At 50.2% G+C, this 14577-nt stretch overlaps 4 protein-coding genes across 4 annotated transcripts; all 4 read right to left on the reverse strand.

Annotated features, from left to right (window-relative positions):
- Positions 1 to 353: 353 nt before the first annotated feature.
- ASPBRDRAFT_293634 (uncharacterized protein) lies at positions 354 to 863 on the reverse strand. The gene has a single exon (XM_067622649.1). The coding sequence runs from the start codon at positions 722 to 724 to the stop codon at positions 398 to 400; it is 327 nt and encodes a 108-aa protein (XP_067476341.1). The 5' UTR covers positions 725 to 863; the 3' UTR covers positions 354 to 397.
- Positions 641 to 5067, reverse strand: ASPBRDRAFT_293642 (tetratricopeptide repeat protein). Its single transcript, XM_067622651.1, has 12 exons — positions 4919 to 5067; positions 4668 to 4834; positions 4443 to 4581; positions 4308 to 4385; positions 4112 to 4248; positions 4010 to 4061; positions 3742 to 3944; positions 3619 to 3687; positions 3482 to 3568; positions 3221 to 3418; positions 1671 to 3173; positions 641 to 1611 (listed from the first exon to the last, which is right to left on the reverse strand). Exons 1-12 carry the CDS (start codon positions 4963 to 4965, stop codon positions 974 to 976), a joined length of 3318 nt encoding a protein of 1105 aa, XP_067476342.1. The 5' UTR covers positions 4966 to 5067; the 3' UTR covers positions 641 to 973.
- A 2009-nt stretch (positions 5068 to 7076) lies between these two features.
- On the reverse strand, positions 7077 to 10345 carry ASPBRDRAFT_198663 (uncharacterized protein; the record flags this gene model as incomplete). The annotated part of the gene is made up of 2 exons (XM_067621223.1): positions 7077 to 7918; positions 7990 to 10345. 2 exons carry the CDS (start codon positions 10343 to 10345, stop codon positions 7077 to 7079), a joined length of 3198 nt encoding a protein of 1065 aa, XP_067476343.1.
- A 2517-nt stretch (positions 10346 to 12862) lies between these two features.
- On the reverse strand, positions 12863 to 14502 carry ASPBRDRAFT_46385 (Mpv17/PMP22 family protein). Its single transcript, XM_067625633.1, has 4 exons — positions 14233 to 14502; positions 13984 to 14144; positions 13489 to 13797; positions 12863 to 13428 (listed from the first exon to the last, which is right to left on the reverse strand). The coding sequence occupies exons 2-4, from the start codon at positions 14080 to 14082 to the stop codon at positions 13279 to 13281; spliced, it is 558 nt and encodes a 185-aa protein (XP_067476344.1). The 5' UTR covers positions 14083 to 14144; positions 14233 to 14502; the 3' UTR covers positions 12863 to 13278.
- Positions 14503 to 14577: the final 75 nt, after the last annotated feature.

Genomic DNA, 14577 nt, shown 5'->3' on the forward strand with positions numbered 1-14577 from the left:
TACCTTTCTGAGCTTGAGGACTTACAGTTTGAGCACGTCTTTGATGGTGCATCTTCATTCTTTCATTCTTTCATTTCCCAATGCATACAGGCATGCATGGTGTTGTTTGGCGTCGTTATGTGCGCGCATGTGTATATGCAGGTCTGAAGATGAGACCTTTTTGGATTGGGCTACAGATAGATATTGACGATAGCCTTCGGTGTTATTTCTTTTTGTTGAGACCTCTACTACTAGACAGACCGGCTGTGTCGTGTTCCAGTCACGAGTTTCTTTCTTTCGTCGCCTCTGATTGGCAGCTGTATCAATAGGATTTTAGATTTGCGGTTTAGCTCATGATTTATCCTTCCTTGTTTGATTTCGAAACTCAATCGCCGCTTAACAGCGTCTATATCTATATTTACTTGCATTGCATTTTACCCATTTGAACATACATGGTACCCGCTTTTCTAGTGATCAATGTATATATCTTCCCATAAACTACTATAGATTCAATACCGCTGAATTGAGATGAACAGACCTGGAAGCCCAGATCCACAAAAGAGATACATGTACAGATCGTACAGTTATCTAACATCCAAATAGAACAACCAAGTGTCGACTCAAGTCGGAAAAAGGGACAGTCCAACGAAGTCGAAGAATATGTTAACGGCGCTTCTAGGATAAGAAAATAAGAAATGAAGCCATTGAACCTGTTAAGCAATTCAAAGCAATATGATCTCAGCATTATATATATAATATCTCGGACATGATGAATCACACACACATACACACACTGCAGTCAGGGAGAATCACACATAGTAAAACTTTGAAGCACTCGAAAACTGAACAAAAGTAAGGAACATCATATGTAGTAGTAGTAGCGAACAAGGAAATCAATCAAGCAACACACAAGAAACAAAAACGAAGGGAATCCCGAGAGGTTGGTTCAATTTACCGCATGTCATATACTTCGAGTCGATGAGTTTTTTTCAAATCATTTCCACATCCATTCGAAAATATACATGAACGGCTCATACGGATATTCACTCAGGTTGAGTCCTTGGGCGTATTCGATCAGATCTTCATTGGGGATATCAAGGGCTCGGAAGCGTTCTTTCTCGCCGCCACCGCCACGGACTCGTACGCGCTTATCGACCACGGCGCGGAGCATTTTCTTCCCCGGAGCGACGAGGAGGTATCTTGCTTCTTCTGCCGGGTCGGAACCGGGGTATGCGGGGGCGTAGCAGACGGAGTCTTGACGTTCTGGCGTGGTCCATTGGACTTTGCTGGGTGGGTAGAGGTGCGGAGGGTTGTTGATCATGGTGTAGCGGATGTCGGCTTCGCGGGAGAAGACGATGACAGTGTTGACGTCTGGGTTGAGTTTCATGCGGAAGGTGGTGAATTTGCGGGAATCGAGGTGGAAGGCGTAGCTGGCTGTTATACTGACGGGCCGGGTGGTGTCGAGTTGGCGGATTCTGGTGATGGCGAGATCGCGTGCTGGGACGGGGCATTTGTGCTTCATGCGGAGGGACTTGGATTCGAGACGGGTGACAGATGGGATGCATTGGGGCGCATGGGAGGCTGAGGCCGCCTTGTGGCATGTATCACTGCAGAAGCGGAAGATCTTGCAAGCTGATCGTTGCATGGCAGGTTAGGATTGCGCGTGGGAGGGCAAGGGAAGGAAAGCTTACTGTTGCACAAGGTGGTGGTTGGGGTGCCGCATTTCTCACATGGCCCGGGCTCATGCAATGCCCATTCTTGCCTTTCTGCTGCGAGCATATCTCTTCGTCCATTGAGTTCCGAGATTCTCTGCTCGGCGAACACTATCCTCGACTGCAAGTAGCGGACTTCCGGGGTTCGTCGCGCCATAAGGACTAGCTGTTTGTAGGCAAGTATGGCCTTGTCGATAGAGTCGAGGTGCTCGCGGGAGACACAGAGGGCGCTGAGAGCATCATACGTCTCAGTTGCTTCTGGTCCTTTGATGGCCAAAAAGTCTTCGACCAAGGATTCAAAGATATTCGCGGCATCCCGGTTGAGGCCGGCGTTGATATATGACCGTCCTAGATGATAGATGACTCGCAGCGCGTCTGGTTCCCGAGAATGTTGATATTGATCGAGGATGTCTTTGATTTCACCGGGAAAGTCAAAGTTCTCGGAGCATTCCAGATACCGAACGACTGCTTCTCTCGTGATAGGGCTGGTAATACCGAAGACTGCCTTATAGTGTGGGATGGACCGGCCGCAGATCATTCGAGCCTCCTTATTCAGTCTGAGTTTGTGGTACAGGAGAGATAACTGGTTCTTTGCACTCAACGTTCTTTCATTCTGCAACCCAAAAACCGTATCGAGTGCTGGGACTGCTTTCTCTAGGAGGAGAAGGGCCGATTCCAGATCACCTAAAGCGACTTTCAGCGAGGCAAGGTCCTGCATACTCTGTAGGGTCTCCGGGGCGTTGTGGCCCAGTGTCTTTAAGCGCCCTGCAAACGAGCGTTCGTATAAAGCTGATGCTTCTGTAGCATATCCATCTTTCGAAAGAAGTGCTCCTAGATCATGCAAAATAGCAAAGTTATTTGGGTAGTCACGCCCAAAGGTCCGTTTGAATAGTCCCAGAGCCTTCAGATAACAGACACCTGCCTCTTGTTTTCTCTCTAGCTGGCGATATGTTTGTCCTAAGGATTGAAGCAGTACCGCTCGATATTGCTTGTCAATATCCAATGCTGGATACTCGTCGAGCATTCTCAGGGCAGTGCGATATTTGAGATCTGCAGCGTCCAGATTCCCCTGCTCCAAAGCAGTCTCGGCTCGCATTTGGGCGGCGAGGATACGAGACCACACGCCTGCAGCTGAGAGTTCGTCTTTGATCTGTAGGAAAATCTGTGCAATCTCATCGATCTTCAAGATCCTTTGGCGCCCAGATGCATCGTGAACAATAGCCCCGCCTGAGATATGTTGGGTGTGGATGAAGATATTCTGCGTTTCCCGTAACAAGGCCATGTATTCGGTATCCGCGACAGATTCCGGCGTAGGATCCGTTCTCTGCGTTCGGCCACCCGTCGAAACGACGTCGCTCTTCCGGGTCGTTGCTGCTCTCCTCTCACTTCGCGTGTACTTGGTGACGAATGAGAAACGTATGGTGTTCGCTCTCTTGATCAACTTCTTGCCGCGATCTGAGGTAGATCGTGCACGAGAGACACCTACAATAGTGAGTGCTAGTTCGGCATATTGGCTCCAGCATACTGACCTTTTGGAACCTTGCGACCGAACAGCCTCTGCAAGAACGATTGTCTCCACGAGGCTCTTTGTTGCGTTTGCGGGCGTTCTTTCTCAGCCTGACCATTCTGGAGCTCATTTTCTATCAAGCCATTTCTGTTGGGATGGCCGCTTTCCTCATCACAGAGCGTCCGTTTTGACCCCACTATGGATCCATTACGATTAAGCCCTAGAGTCACAAGGTTAGCTGAGGTAATGGCAACGAAGCCCGTCTAGTCGGCTTTGTATATACCACTTGGAGTGTAGCTCATCGTTGACTGGGCCGTGCCTGCCTCATTACTCCCTTCAATTGGCTGATAAATGCCGTGAGGGGCATGTGCTGTTATTCCCATTAGCATGTTCGAGTAAACTGAGATCCCGGCGACATACCTCGTTCCAGGTCATATAGCCCTGAAAAGCCGATAGCGACAAGTTCATCTTCCTCTCCTTGTGAGAGCTCTGAGAAGTATCAGTACTGGAATCATTCAACGACTAATTAGATGAAGAACGTACTTCTAAATGACCATGAATCACGTAACTTTCGGGCTTTCCTGGAAAATGACTGGTCCCCAGAGCCGTTCGTTGACGGAGCTTTGGAGCCCATGGTGCCTTTATGCGTAAAGCTAGAACTTCGACTGTGGTTAGCACTGGCCATATCTCTTGCTGTGCCTCTAACAACGATGTCGTCACGCGGATCATTCAATATCGGCTGGTATCTGCAATCCTCATGTCAGAACTGTCCACGGTACATATAGAAGCTCAAACATAAGGAAATACTGACGAGACATTGCACGGTTCTCCACAATGCTTGCAATCAACAAAAAATGGCGTATCTGAGACTCGGTTAGACTCCGCTAGCGATAATGACAGTGGCGGATCATACTTCGTTGCCGATCAAGTCCTTCCTCCTCATCATCGCCGAATGTAAATGGTCTTTCACAGTTACCACAGAAGAAACAGACGGGGCGGGAGTTGAGCGGAATAAAGCGTTTCTCAACGCGGTATCCTTTTGTGATTAGACTACAACGGTAGATGAAGTTAGCATTTTCATCTAACCAAGCCGAACAAGGATCAGGTACCGGTCCCGCGTCATCACATAGACGGCAATCGCAGTGCCAGGACAGTATTTCGTTAGATAATGCTGCTTCAGCTCGCTTCTGCATGGCTTGTCAAAATTTTTATCGATCGAAGGGGAATGTCAGGTTCGGTCGTACAACGAAGAGAAAACTGCATCGCAGTCGGGACAATTGATATCCACTGCACCGAATATGACCCCATCATCGTCTCGGAACGGAGGAAAAACACGCAAGGCATCCTGTGGGCTTTCAACACCGCGATATGCATCGTCCGCCTCTACCAGCCAGGTCAATCCCAATTTTAGCCGATGCAAATACAACCACAGGCTGCATTCTTATGTAGGTAGCCGGGGGGCAGCATACCGCTCGTAGATCTGCCGACTAAAGACAGCAGCACATCTGAGGCTCTTAGAACTCGGCCTTTGGCCTCGAGTCTGTTAGGAGCACCCTGTATCGAGTTTCTCAGGATGATGTCGGTATCAAATTGTCGCTTTGCCTCCGTCTGCAGCCCTTGAATCTCGCCGAAATCTCTGACCAATCGATGTCATTGTTAGTGGTTGATTGATCACCCGTACAGGCTGCAGCCATGGCAGCGAAGGAATGCGTGAACTTACCTCTGAACCGACGGGTTAGCGTCGGAAACGGATTCCGTAGCCATCATTGGGGGGGGGGGGGAGGTGAAGAGGATGCACAAGGACAGAAGAATGGGAGGAAAAGACGACGTCGAAGAGATGCGGCAGTCCGTTTCAAACAAAATGTCGGAAAGAGATCAGACCATCAAAAGTCAGGATGAGGCGTCACTTTTAATGAGCTGTTGGACATGCTGGTGCAGACACATACATATGCAGGTCAGCCGGTGGTCTTGTCTAGAAGTAAACGGCGGTGCCCCATTCTTGATGGTTTCGAGGAGGGACTGGGGAAGTTTCTCCTCTAGCGCTAACGCTTGTCATCCCTCGCATGTTAGTCTGGAACAAAGCTTGCGAAGGAGAGGCGCTTGAGTTCAGCAAAAAGTGATATATTGGACGGTTGATCGATTGAAGTGCCGAGGGAGGGATGGACGACAGGGTTGGTTGGCAGGCTTTGCCGCTCATCTTCTTGCATCACCAGCATCGGTAACATTATCTTTGAGTCCACGAATTGACGGACCACCTTGATGCAGCCAGTGAGTGCGATTGCCTGTATTCCCCTCGTTTCCCTCCCTGCAATAAACAAACGAAACCCCCTTGCGTCGAACAAGTTCGAGGGTCAAACCTGTCCGCGCCTCTCCGCCCTCACCGCATTAATCTCTATCCCAAAGTCAACCCATAGATAATATATCATATCGTTCGTTTTTCCCCTTTGTTTGCTTTGTTGATAATTTCTCGCCCTCTAAGCGATATCATTGGCATGTCATTTGTCAGATCTCCCGGGCTGAGTCGTGCCTCTCGGCGAAGACTCCAAAAAAGCAAAGGGAAGCCTCGTTCGCGATCGTCGGGGATCCTTCTCATCCCGAGTTGATACATCACAGCCGCGTCAGGGACGTTTCCAATTATTGGCTGGTCCACGAGATAGTTCCAGCAATATCCTTGCTAGTCGACCTGCTTTCTAAGGACATGTCAAGGTCGGGGTTCCTAAAGAATAAAAGAACATGCTGGGTGTTTGGCTGTCAGCTGAAGCACGGCCAGACGTGCGTGCAAGCGGGATCCATTCAACCTCACCGTGTCCATGACAGCTTGCATAAAGTAATGAAAGCTTTCCTGCAAGCTAGAAAATTAGGATAGAACGCCCGAAGAACCACCAAGGAAGGCGGGTGGGATGAGCATCGAAGCAGTTCCCGAGACAATAGTCTGGAAGTTTGTTTCAGGCCCGATTTGTCACATCGGAAATAGTTATAATTAACCATTAAACTTTCGCCCTTTTGTTCGATACTCTGGCCAGTCTCTCCAGGGCGCCAGAAAAGAACGCCCACCGCACCAGATGGCTTTCATAGCTGAGCTGGCTTTATGGTTTGCAGTGAGTTGTATACGGGAAGACAGGCTGGGCCGAAAGAAGGTTCGGGATGTCCGCTGGCCTGTAAGGCTGTAAGGACAGGCTACCTCTCCATCGTCCACCCTCTTAGTTACGTGGACTGGAGTGGCGTGCCAGAGTGATGAACAATCTCAAACGCTCCCGACACAGAGTAGATGATCATTTTGCCATCATCTAGGGCTCCTGCCAGCTTCTTGTCCATCCCCGAGCTCCTTGCAAATTGGCTGACGAAGGTCGCCTTGATTTCTAAAGGTGCGCCGTACCAGCACTATAAGCCCGGGTGGGTAACCCCATGAAGGGGCTCCGGGATTGCTACAAATACGATGCTAGGATTTGAGAAAAGAATATCCCTAAGAAGGGGAGAAAAATATCCAGTAAATCAGCGGATATTTGGATGCAATTCCCTTGTTATGGGCATCCTTGTGAAGTCCAGACCCGCGAATAGAGGAGGAACCTAGCATTGTGGTTTCTTCTGGTTTTTCAAATAGCTGAATGATCAAGTTATGGATGGTAAAAGATGGCTATGCACGCTTGTAGTAGAGATGAAAGTCAACAGAATATTGTAGTACACAGTGGTATCAAATTAACAACGCCTTGGAGTCAAACAAATTCCTCGGAAGAAGTAGGCAGGCCGTAACGCAAAGTAACCACTAGAAAAGATTGTACAACAAGTAAGTGCAGGATTAGCCGCCATCGGTGTTATTGATACGTGATGCTCGACATGTCAATTTACAGCGACAACAACCCTCAAAAATGTCGTACTGGTCAGGCCCATTTCCAGCCCGAATGTCTCGACTCCGGACTGTTGATGACCGAGGAGAGAAAGCTTTTGCGTTTCCTTAGGGAAAATCCCCTACTGGTTTGCTCATGGGTGTTGCGTTCTCTCGTGAGTAAAGATATCGCCGCATTCACATTGATACCTTCACCACTGTCTGTTATCTTAAGTGCCCACTTGGCATCCGCTTCCGCAAAGCCAAGCTGCCGAACCATGATGTCGATGGCGTGATCAACAGGGTCGCGAACCTGTGGTTGGTAGTATCCGGGTGTGACTGGCTGGGGGACTTGCATATAGGGCACGTTCGCCAGGTAAGAGTGGGTAGGAGGCGGTATTTCTATCCTCGACACAGATGCTGGTGGCTGACGCGCCGAAGGGAGGCCTTCGAGGCGGCTCATGATGGTTGCATATTGAGATATGGGCCGTTCTTCAGCGAGGATAGGATTGGGCGGACTTGGTTGCTGCTGCCTCTGATTCCTTAACTGGGCAGAATAGGCGGCCTGCCGTCGGCGATGGAAGTCAGGCGAAGGCTCCCTCTCGCCGGGCATGTTAGACGTCCGTGATACATCATGCGACCCCGGAAGTTGAGATCCAAAGCCAGGCGAGCGCATAGACGCCTGAGACGTACTGCTTCCCCGCGGCTGACAAGCTTTTGATACAGCCTCTCTCAGAAACGACGAACGGCTGGCACCAGTTTCAGATGCCTCCCATTTTGTCAAGCCCATTGCATGAGCTCTCTGAAAAACAGCAGTGGTGTTGTCGTAGGGATGGATTGAGCCGAGCAGCAAGACTGCCGAGAGTCCAAGTGTGAGAATGTAGTAGGTCCACTCTTCTGCTCAGATGGGTTAGCGATTTGGTGGCAGTGAGACCAACGACAACCTCAAGAAGGTGAGATTCGCTTACCGAGAACTGCTTCTTCCTTGGCAGAATCGTTTGCCTCTACATCATGCCCATCAAATACCCCCGTAGCTCGTGCTTCAGTACACTTACCGTGCATTGGCTGAAGAAGCACACCCAAGCAGGTCCATATCTCTGTCATATCAAGCAGCTGCTCCTTTGATAAGCCTCCTCTATTGCCGTCTCCAAACCCTGCAGGGGGTTCGAACAAAACGCTATTTGCGTCATATGAATCGGCTATAGACGTGGCTGCCGAGAGACGTCGATTCATAGCCACCTTGCCACCCCTCAACCAATCCAACTGGCCCGCAATATCCCCTTCTCTACATTTTCCGGAGCCGAAGAGGCGACAGAAGGTCCAAACTCGCCAAAAAGCATCATCGACCTCGGCAGCACGGACATCGTCCGTGCCGGATAGCCCACGGATCGTTTCGGGACGCAGAAAAGACCCGCAACGAGCTAGTATAAGCGACTTGAGATGAGCCAGTGTGTATATATCCTCAGCATAGCGCTTGAGATAGCGGCTTGGCGTGTATTCAGGTACGGGTGCGTCAGGATCCAACACGACATGCCATTCGGTATCCCATGGCGGGCTCATTTCACGCAACTCCCACGCTGGCGCAGACATTGCGAATACGGCTATCCGCATAAGCTTCAACTCGTGCTTCTTAAACACGCGATAGAAGTCTTTGCGGGTTACCGCAACATTGAAAAGGTCATCAAGGGAGGTGATATGCTCCAAGACCGTTAGTATAACGCGGTCAGGCAGAGCACCAGGCATTGCCCCGACAGATACCCTAACAGAGACCTCGACAGATACCTCGATTGGAGTAGTGGTTTCGCCTTGCAGCTCAGCTGGCAGCTGTGGGGGACCACCCTCCAGCTCATAGACCATCGCCGGAGTTTGCGAAGTTTGTTGATGTTGACCAGTGGCAATTGCTGGTATACCGTCGAGTTTACTGTACGATACGAAGTACTTTTCTCCGGCCGAAGCGCCCCTTGCTCTTTGGTGTGGCCTTCTAAGCTGTTCAAGATCTTCATGAGTTCTGTGGATGTTGTCCTTGGTCGAGGTGGAAGGGTGCGCTATGCTTCTCCGACCGGACGCCCCCATTTCCTTTGTCTGAAGGCGGGGAAGCCTCATCCGGAGTTCCTTCTCCCCGCCAGCAGAGATAGGCCTCTCACGAAAACCAACGACTGAAGACCCCTGTAATTCAGCAATCTCGCTGTCTCCAAGTTCGGCGACAGTTGGCTGATGTAAGACGCCAGTCCTGTAGGATTCGGGTTCGGACTTGGAGCTGGTGTTACTAGTGGATCGCTGATGGACACGACTCAGTTTCCGACTGAAAGCCGGCACTGTGAAGGAGAAGGACGATTTGTTCTTCAGTAGTTTCTTTGTCTGTTTCATGTCTTCGCGGGACTTGGCTTTGTAGATCTCACGATGATCATGCACGCTAGCAGGGGGCCGAGGGGCTGGTCGAGTCGCAACCATGTCCATATTGCCTCTACTAATCTGCAAAGGCCCGTCTAGAATCTGAAGAGGACTGCGAGGGGAGAGTGGCGCGGGAGCCTGCTGTTGCTCAGTGAGTCCGGCTAGAGTCCTCTCCAGGTCGTTGCACGCCTGCGATAATGTCGGCTGATGATGATTGACGTGCTTCTTCGACCGCGGCGGAGGGTCCAAGCGGACATGGTGTCCGAGTCCTCTATCACGCACTTGAGGTGTTTTATGGCGGATTGAGAGTGGTGTCAACTCAATGGGAGGCTCCTGAGGGAGAGGCTTGTCTTTGGACTGAGCAATCGACGGGCGCCTGGGGAACGGAGGAGGAATTTGATGCGCATACTTTGACTCGTCAAATACGCCAGCCATTGTGGGTGACGTTATGTGGAAGTTCTCCACCAACTTATGAACTGGTGATGTAGCTTCGGATCCCTGACTCGTCAAGGAAGACCTGCTAGTGTAGCTTGATGATCTGTTATCCGCCGCATCTTCAGATGACAGAGAAGAAGGTCCGTTACTTCTTCTCTCTGGTTGCTGTGACGGACCGTCAAGATGAAGCGCACCCTTCGTGGTGGGAGGCAGGGGAAAGGGCGGGATTGTACTGTTGGTGGGAGACGTCAAGGAAAAGTGAGAGGACAGTTCGGGGAAAAAACGAGCCCAGCGAGTTCCAGACCATGGCGGTGCTCTCTCGGATATAGGCGAAATGGAATCATCATCATCGTCGTCGTCATCTCCAGCGAAGTCATCATCCACCATGTATGGGGCATCTGACGCTTTCTCTTCTAGATGAAAAGATGTTGGACCCATTGCGACAGTGGTGGGCTGTGAGCCGGGTGAATCGCGCTTAGGCAAGTCCAGCACCTCCATTTTTGGGACTGAGGGGGCCTTTAACTAGCCCTATACCAACTCTCAGAAGCCTGTTCAACGCAGGACTGACTAGCTTGCCAGATTGAGTCAAAAATTCATCCCCTGGGGCACCTTGGGTGGTTCGATCGTAACAATCGGCTGCTACCTATACACAAAGTCCGTTGTCATATGGCACAGTGCACCCGTCCGTTTGGGGACATGTACATCATGGTCTTAAAGGCGCCCTTGTTGCAGTCCTTTGTTGGGTCCGACAATGCTAATTCAGGGTTTGTTCGTTCCGTATATTTAGAAGGTCGACTGGCCGAACCAAGGGCTTCCAAAATCCGAACGAGCGGAGTCCGAAATGGAGGGCCGGAGATGACTGCGAGAAACCCGGTTTGAAGCGCTGACAATCACTTGAAAGGTTGAACCCAAGTTTTCGTGAACCCTTTCAGAAACGGTGACAAGGATAGCGGAAAGTGGCACCCGACTGTTTGTGACGGATCAGCTCAAAGGGATCACGGAAAGCGCAGTGTTGGGTTCGGTATACTCACCGTCAACGCCGAGCGGGCGAACAAAGAAACAGAGTTTCAACGGAGCAGATGACGAGCGACCGACAAAGAGTCTTGAGAGTCTTGAGATGCACAGCTGGGAGCATATGAGGAATCGTAGCAGATAGAAGTGGTCATTGAAGACCTACCTAAGTCAGATTGGAATGGAATCTGACTGTAAATCCTGGTCGTCCGCAGTCCCACGTGCCGGGGGGGAATACTTTTCTATCCCAAAACCGGAGGGAATGCGCGTCTGGGCAAATGGGGACATGACGCCAGCTAATTATTTATGGAGTAAGCAGAGATGGGACAGGCGCAGCGATAGGCTAAGGAGCCAGTGGCACGAAGAATGGATCGACTCGTCGCAGTAGTTAGTGACTGACTGACTTCTTGTCAAGCCGGGACTAACTAAACCGCGGGGGCCAAAAACTACACCAACTCCGGAGTAGATACACGCTTTAGTGAGAGACTACTGTAGTTGTCCGTGCAACTAGACTATCCCGGGGAGGAAAGCGAGTTGTTAGTTAGCTACTCCGTACTGTCAGAGTCTCCGCCCGTGTTCCGGATCCGAGGGGCCAAACATCCCCCTGGTCATGATCATGCATTACTCTAGTTAACTAGTTAGTTATTCATCATGATGACAATAATCTCACTCTCTTGTTCGCCTTGCGGAGATTTCTGTATTGTAGGTTAATAGGCCACCGGCAAAATCCCTTACTCAAGGGACTACGATAATCTACATACTGATAATGTGAAATTCTGCAAAAGACTTGGATCGTTGTGGCTGCGCCATCCACCAGCCTTCTGATCGCCATTCCTTCCGCAGTCCCCATTGTCTCTTCCGCTCGTATGGCCGTTACCGAGTCTATTAATTGCACGCCATTAAGTTTTAACCCACCTTAACCGGCTTTAATGCAGTGCAGACGCTAAAATGCAACGCCATTCGCTGTGGCTTGGGAACCAGGCTGTGTCTCACGAATAAGATAGGGAGTTAGAACTAAACCCGGACTGGGATGACGATTCCTAGCAGATTGCGTACGCTGTATCTATCTATCCATCCCTGGTCTTACGGAGTATGCGATCCCAGCTGGATGGGCGCCCGGCATCATCGATTCAACCATGTCGCCGGCCTTCGGACGTCGGAGACTACCCATGCCTGCATGCAATGATGAAAGTGATCTGCGGGTAAATCCTTTTTTAAACTCCGTAAACTTACGGAGTAGTTAATCAGCCAAACGAAGGATGATTTCTCAATAAGATTTGAGGGATCGATCCGTCCATACGAACAGTCGCGTATTATTCGGTTCCTCCAGTCCCAGGATCAATGCGAGTGTGTTTGAGACAGCCGATCACTTAGCTAAGACGGACTTCAACGCCTCAGCTGCTCCGCTCATGGATTACTATTCCGTTACTACATAATTGCTCGACGAACGGACACTTGTTTCTGGAGAGCATCATGGTTAAAATTGGCGTAGTTCTCACGGGAGCGTGCAGCCAATTCGAATCTCATCTGGGGGTGAATCTATTCTGAGTTTCGACGTGTCTCGCAAGGCACACAATTGCCTGTCAATAAGAACACCCCAATATATCACCTGATTCTCTGACTCCCTGACTCATGTTAAAGACTAACTAGTTAACTAACAAGCTATGCACCAGTGTGGTATCTCAACACTTCCTGAATCGACACTGGAGAAAATCTGCCTACTCGACGATGGCCTAGATCACCATACTCTTTCAAAGTGGGTTCAAGTTGCCTTACCATGCCGGATCAGGTTATGGTTCAGGTACACCCGCACTGGACCGTACTTTCCTAGTTCGCCATCCACTATCTACCCGATACTAATAGGAAGCATATTCCATTCGGGATAAACAGATTACAGACGTCGTGTCGTACCATGTGCTTGGCCCCGAAATGAGGACAGGCCTACGACCCAGCTAGGCTTCACTATTGCAGCTCGCGGAAACCCGGAAAATGGAGAATGGGGGCCAAATGGAACAGAACGGGTCGCTCAACAAACCATTCATTGATCTCAACGTTGCTTGATGATCATGCGGAGGATGCTCCAGTAAATAACTTATCTAGCGGACTGCCGTTACTTCAATTCTGGCCCCTTTTTATCTTTGGTTTGATCAGGCTCCTTTCATTTGCGTGTGCTGCTCTGTTGCTCTCCCTGACGAGCTTACCCAACACAGTATGACTGATAAATGAATGTCTCAACATTTTGTGCTAGGGCTCCAGGCGAACTCAGTTGCACATTGGCAGGTTTCTTGTCAACAAATACGCCAAACCAACAGAGACATCACCCGCAGGTCCCAGGTTTCCAGCGCCCAACTCGCTCCAACATAGACCAGTTAGCCTGGCATTACAAGGGACGACCCCCATGGTTGACCTAGTAAGACATTTCAACCAGATATCAGGCTAAGATAAACGGCCCAGAGCACACCAAACAGACTGCCAACAAGCAGCCGTTTGTCTGTGGGAACAACGGTGAAGTTTAGGATAGAGACAATTGGCCACAGCTTGAATCCCGCGATCAGGATGGGCCAGAAATCCTGACGACGAGAGGTCAGCAACCCAGTACGAATCATATTACAAGAAATCTAGAATCAAACCTTCTGGATCTGCAGCGTTATGGCATCCCAGCTCTGGCTGCGCAAAAGCCCCATCGTCATGATAAAGGCTGCGGTGTTCCAGGCACCGCCGACAATCTGGTCGATGACAACCTTTGCCACAGTATTGGTCACATTTAGCTTGGGCTTCTGTGCCTCCTTCTTCTCCGTCTTTGACTTGGGGACGGAGCTCTCATCATAGCCCGGAAATCTCGCCTCGAGGCCTTCAAGCCACAGGAAGGTCAAGGGTGAAAGAACGAAGGCGCAAGTAGTGAACTGAAACAAGGCTTGACTGTCTAATTCAAAGGGTCTCTATAGGCATCATAATATCGGCAACCATGGGGGGCGACCCGCACGGATTGCCAATGAACCGTGTCCATGGTTAGTGACATGGTATTCGAACAGTAGCTATTACTCCACACAAGTGCGAACGTATCACTTATCTCTGGCTCATCACTGCCAGACTCTCCACCTTTACCGCGGGACAAATCAACATACCTCATCCCTGTAAGCCCCAATAGCCTGAGCCAGAACATTGGAACCAGCATTAATCAGCGCAGCCTGCAAGGTCGCCCTAGCTATCGGAGGGAAAGCCATGGCAGATCCTAGTAGATAAGCGGAACGCGTGTGCGACAGGTTCAGACGATACTTCGTATTGCCTGCTCCGGCGTCAGCTCGCAGCCACGTGGCCGGTAATAACAATGATGATTATTGTCTGACCGGAGTGGAACGATCTTCAGCACTTACCTAGTCTGAATCGTGTCAGGGTTCAAATCGATCGGCCCAGAACCGCGCGGTTTAATTAATGAGACCTGGAGGAGTGGGCTAAAAGTGTGTTCCTGCGTTAAGAGGAATTTGGGCCGAGTAGATAGTTTTGAGGTGATGAGAAAAACTCCTAATACCTCCGTAGATAGCAAGGAGTTGTGTCCTGGAATTAAATGTCTTAAAAAGGCCTGTGGAGTTAGTTTTGTAGATGGGCCCTGATCAACGCGATCGGTGAGAGGCGACTTGAGCGCCTGTGGGGTTGGATAGAAAAGAGAAAAGGGAAGGTTTACACGCTGCCGCTGCCACTGGGATCCACACTAAACTTTT

This window comes from Aspergillus brasiliensis (assembly GCF_001889945.1).
Source record: "Aspergillus brasiliensis CBS 101740 unplaced genomic scaffold ASPBRscaffold_11, whole genome shotgun sequence".
Classification (NCBI taxonomy): Eukaryota; Fungi; Ascomycota; class Eurotiomycetes; order Eurotiales; family Aspergillaceae; genus Aspergillus; species Aspergillus brasiliensis.